This window comes from Sphaeroforma arctica (assembly GCF_001186125.1).
Source record: "Sphaeroforma arctica JP610 unplaced genomic scaffold supercont1.973, whole genome shotgun sequence".
In the NCBI taxonomy this organism is placed as follows: Eukaryota; class Ichthyosporea; order Ichthyophonida; genus Sphaeroforma; species Sphaeroforma arctica.
The window spans coordinates 12,666-14,712 of NW_014039585.1; the positions used below are offsets into that span (position 1 = coordinate 12,666).

At 42.3% G+C, this 2,047-nt stretch overlaps 1 protein-coding gene across 1 annotated transcript in view; it reads left to right on the plus strand.

The window, feature by feature from the left end:
* Positions 1 to 2,047, plus strand: part of SARC_09507 (hypothetical protein) — a gene marked incomplete at its 5' end in the record, with an annotated part of 20,603 nt that overhangs the window by 12,058 nt on the left and 6,498 nt on the right. Inside the window, 2 exons of the mRNA XM_014296473.1 lie at positions 235 to 338; positions 1,764 to 1,876. Of these exons, the coding sequence (XP_014151948.1) occupies positions 235 to 338; positions 1,764 to 1,876 (217 nt within the window). The remainder of the gene's footprint in view (positions 1 to 234; positions 339 to 1,763; positions 1,877 to 2,047) is intronic.

Genomic DNA, 2,047 nt, shown 5'->3' on the forward strand with positions numbered 1-2,047 from the left:
TCTAATATACGATAGCCATAGCCATTTTATTATATGATAGTCATACCCCCTCTATTATATGATAGCCATAGCCATTCTATTATATGATAGTCATACACCCTCTAATAGCCATAGCCATTCTATTTATAATATGATAGCCATACCCATTCTATTGTATGATAGGCATACCCCTTCTATTATATGATAGTCGTACCCTCTATGCCTTGGTTGACTCTCTCGCATGCATTGCCACAGATCCTGATGCGGAGAAGTTTGTGTCTATTTTGGGACAGACATTCGTATCTGTGGATCGGGGTGTTGCAACCACTTCTGATTTGCTGCGTGATACTATTGCTCAGGTAGGTGGCACGCGTATTGTGTCTGTGGTGTGTGCCTGTGTTCTGTGGTGTTGTCATCTGAGATTGGCTGCTATGCTGCGCCGACCCTCTCTCTCCATTGCCATCGCACAGTCGTGGTGCTGTGAACATCTGTGCGAGTGGTTGGATATATTAAAATGGCTTTCTCCTGTGCTGTGAATGTCTGTTCGAGGGGTTGGATATGTTACAGTGGGCTTCTCCTGTGCTGTGAATGTCTGTGCGAGTGGTTGGATATGTTAAAGTGGGTTTCTCCTGTGCTGTGAATATCTGTGCGAGTGGTTGGATATATTAAAGTGGGTTTCTCCTGTGCTGTGAATATCTGTGCGAGTGGTTGGATATATTAAAGTGTGTCTGTGAATATCTGTGCGAGTGGTTGAATATATTAAAATGGGTTTCTCCTGTGCTGTGAATATCTATCTATGCGAGTGGTTGGATATATTAAAGTGTGTCTGTGAATATCTGTGCGAGTGGTTGGATATATAGAAATGGGTTTCTCCTGTGCTGTGAATATCTGTGCGAGTGGTTGGATATGTTAAAGTGGGTTTCTCCTGTCTGTGAATTCTGTGCGAGTGGTTGGATATGTTAAAGTGGGTTTCTCCTGTGCTGTGAATGTCTGTGCGAGTGGTTGGATATGTTAAAGTGGGTTTATCTGTATGCGCCTGCTGAAGGGTTTAGTCGTCCTTTGCGTGCATTGTTTATTGTGAGATTGGTTTAACGTTTGTATTGTGCCATGGGGTAGGTGTGGTGATCTGTGCCCGTATGTGTATGAATGTAAATGGAGTTCGGTATACAATTGCTTACATTGCTGTGTGTGTAATGGTGTTTATGTGTTGCTGTGTGTTGTTAATGTATGCCTGTGTGTATGTTGATTTATGCTTGTGTGTGTTGTTACTGTATGCTTGTTTGTGTTGTTTCTGTATGCTTGTGTGTGCTGTTACTGTATGTTTGTGTTTGCTTATGATGTATGCATGTTGTATACTCCCATTCACAATAGCTGCTACCCCTCCCTAACCCTTTCCCCTGCTATTGCGTGCGTGTTTTATGTTTCTCTGTGTCTCTATAGCTAATGCGTGCATGTTTCATATTTATCTTTGTGTGTCTATTGCTATTGCGTGCATGTTTCATATTTCTCTTTGTGTGTCTATTGCTAATGCGTGCAAGTTTCATATTTTTCTTTTGTGTCTATTGCTAATGCGTGCATGTTTCATATTTCTCTTTGTGTGTCTATTGCTATTGCGTGCATGTTTCATATTTATCTCTGTGTCTCTATTGCTAATGCGTGCATGTTTCATATTTTTCTTTGTGTGTCTATTGCTATTGCGTGCATGTTTCATATTTCTCTTTGTGTTTCTATTGCTAGTGCGTGCATGTTTCATATTTCTCTTTGTGTCTCTATTGCTGCGGCAGTGTCTGGTGGAGCGAGTGAAGACAGCCACGCGAGGAATGTACTCCACAAAACAGGAACGATATGCACTGTACGCCCCACAAACACTCTCTCCCACACTCAAGAAGAAGAAACGGTATGTCACACACACCCACTCGTACGCACACTCTCTCTCACACTCAAGAAGTTGAAACGGTATGTCACACACACACACGCGTATGCACAATCTCTCCCACACTCAAGATGAAGAAACGGTATATCACACATACACATTCGTACACACACACACCTTCCCATACGCAAGAAT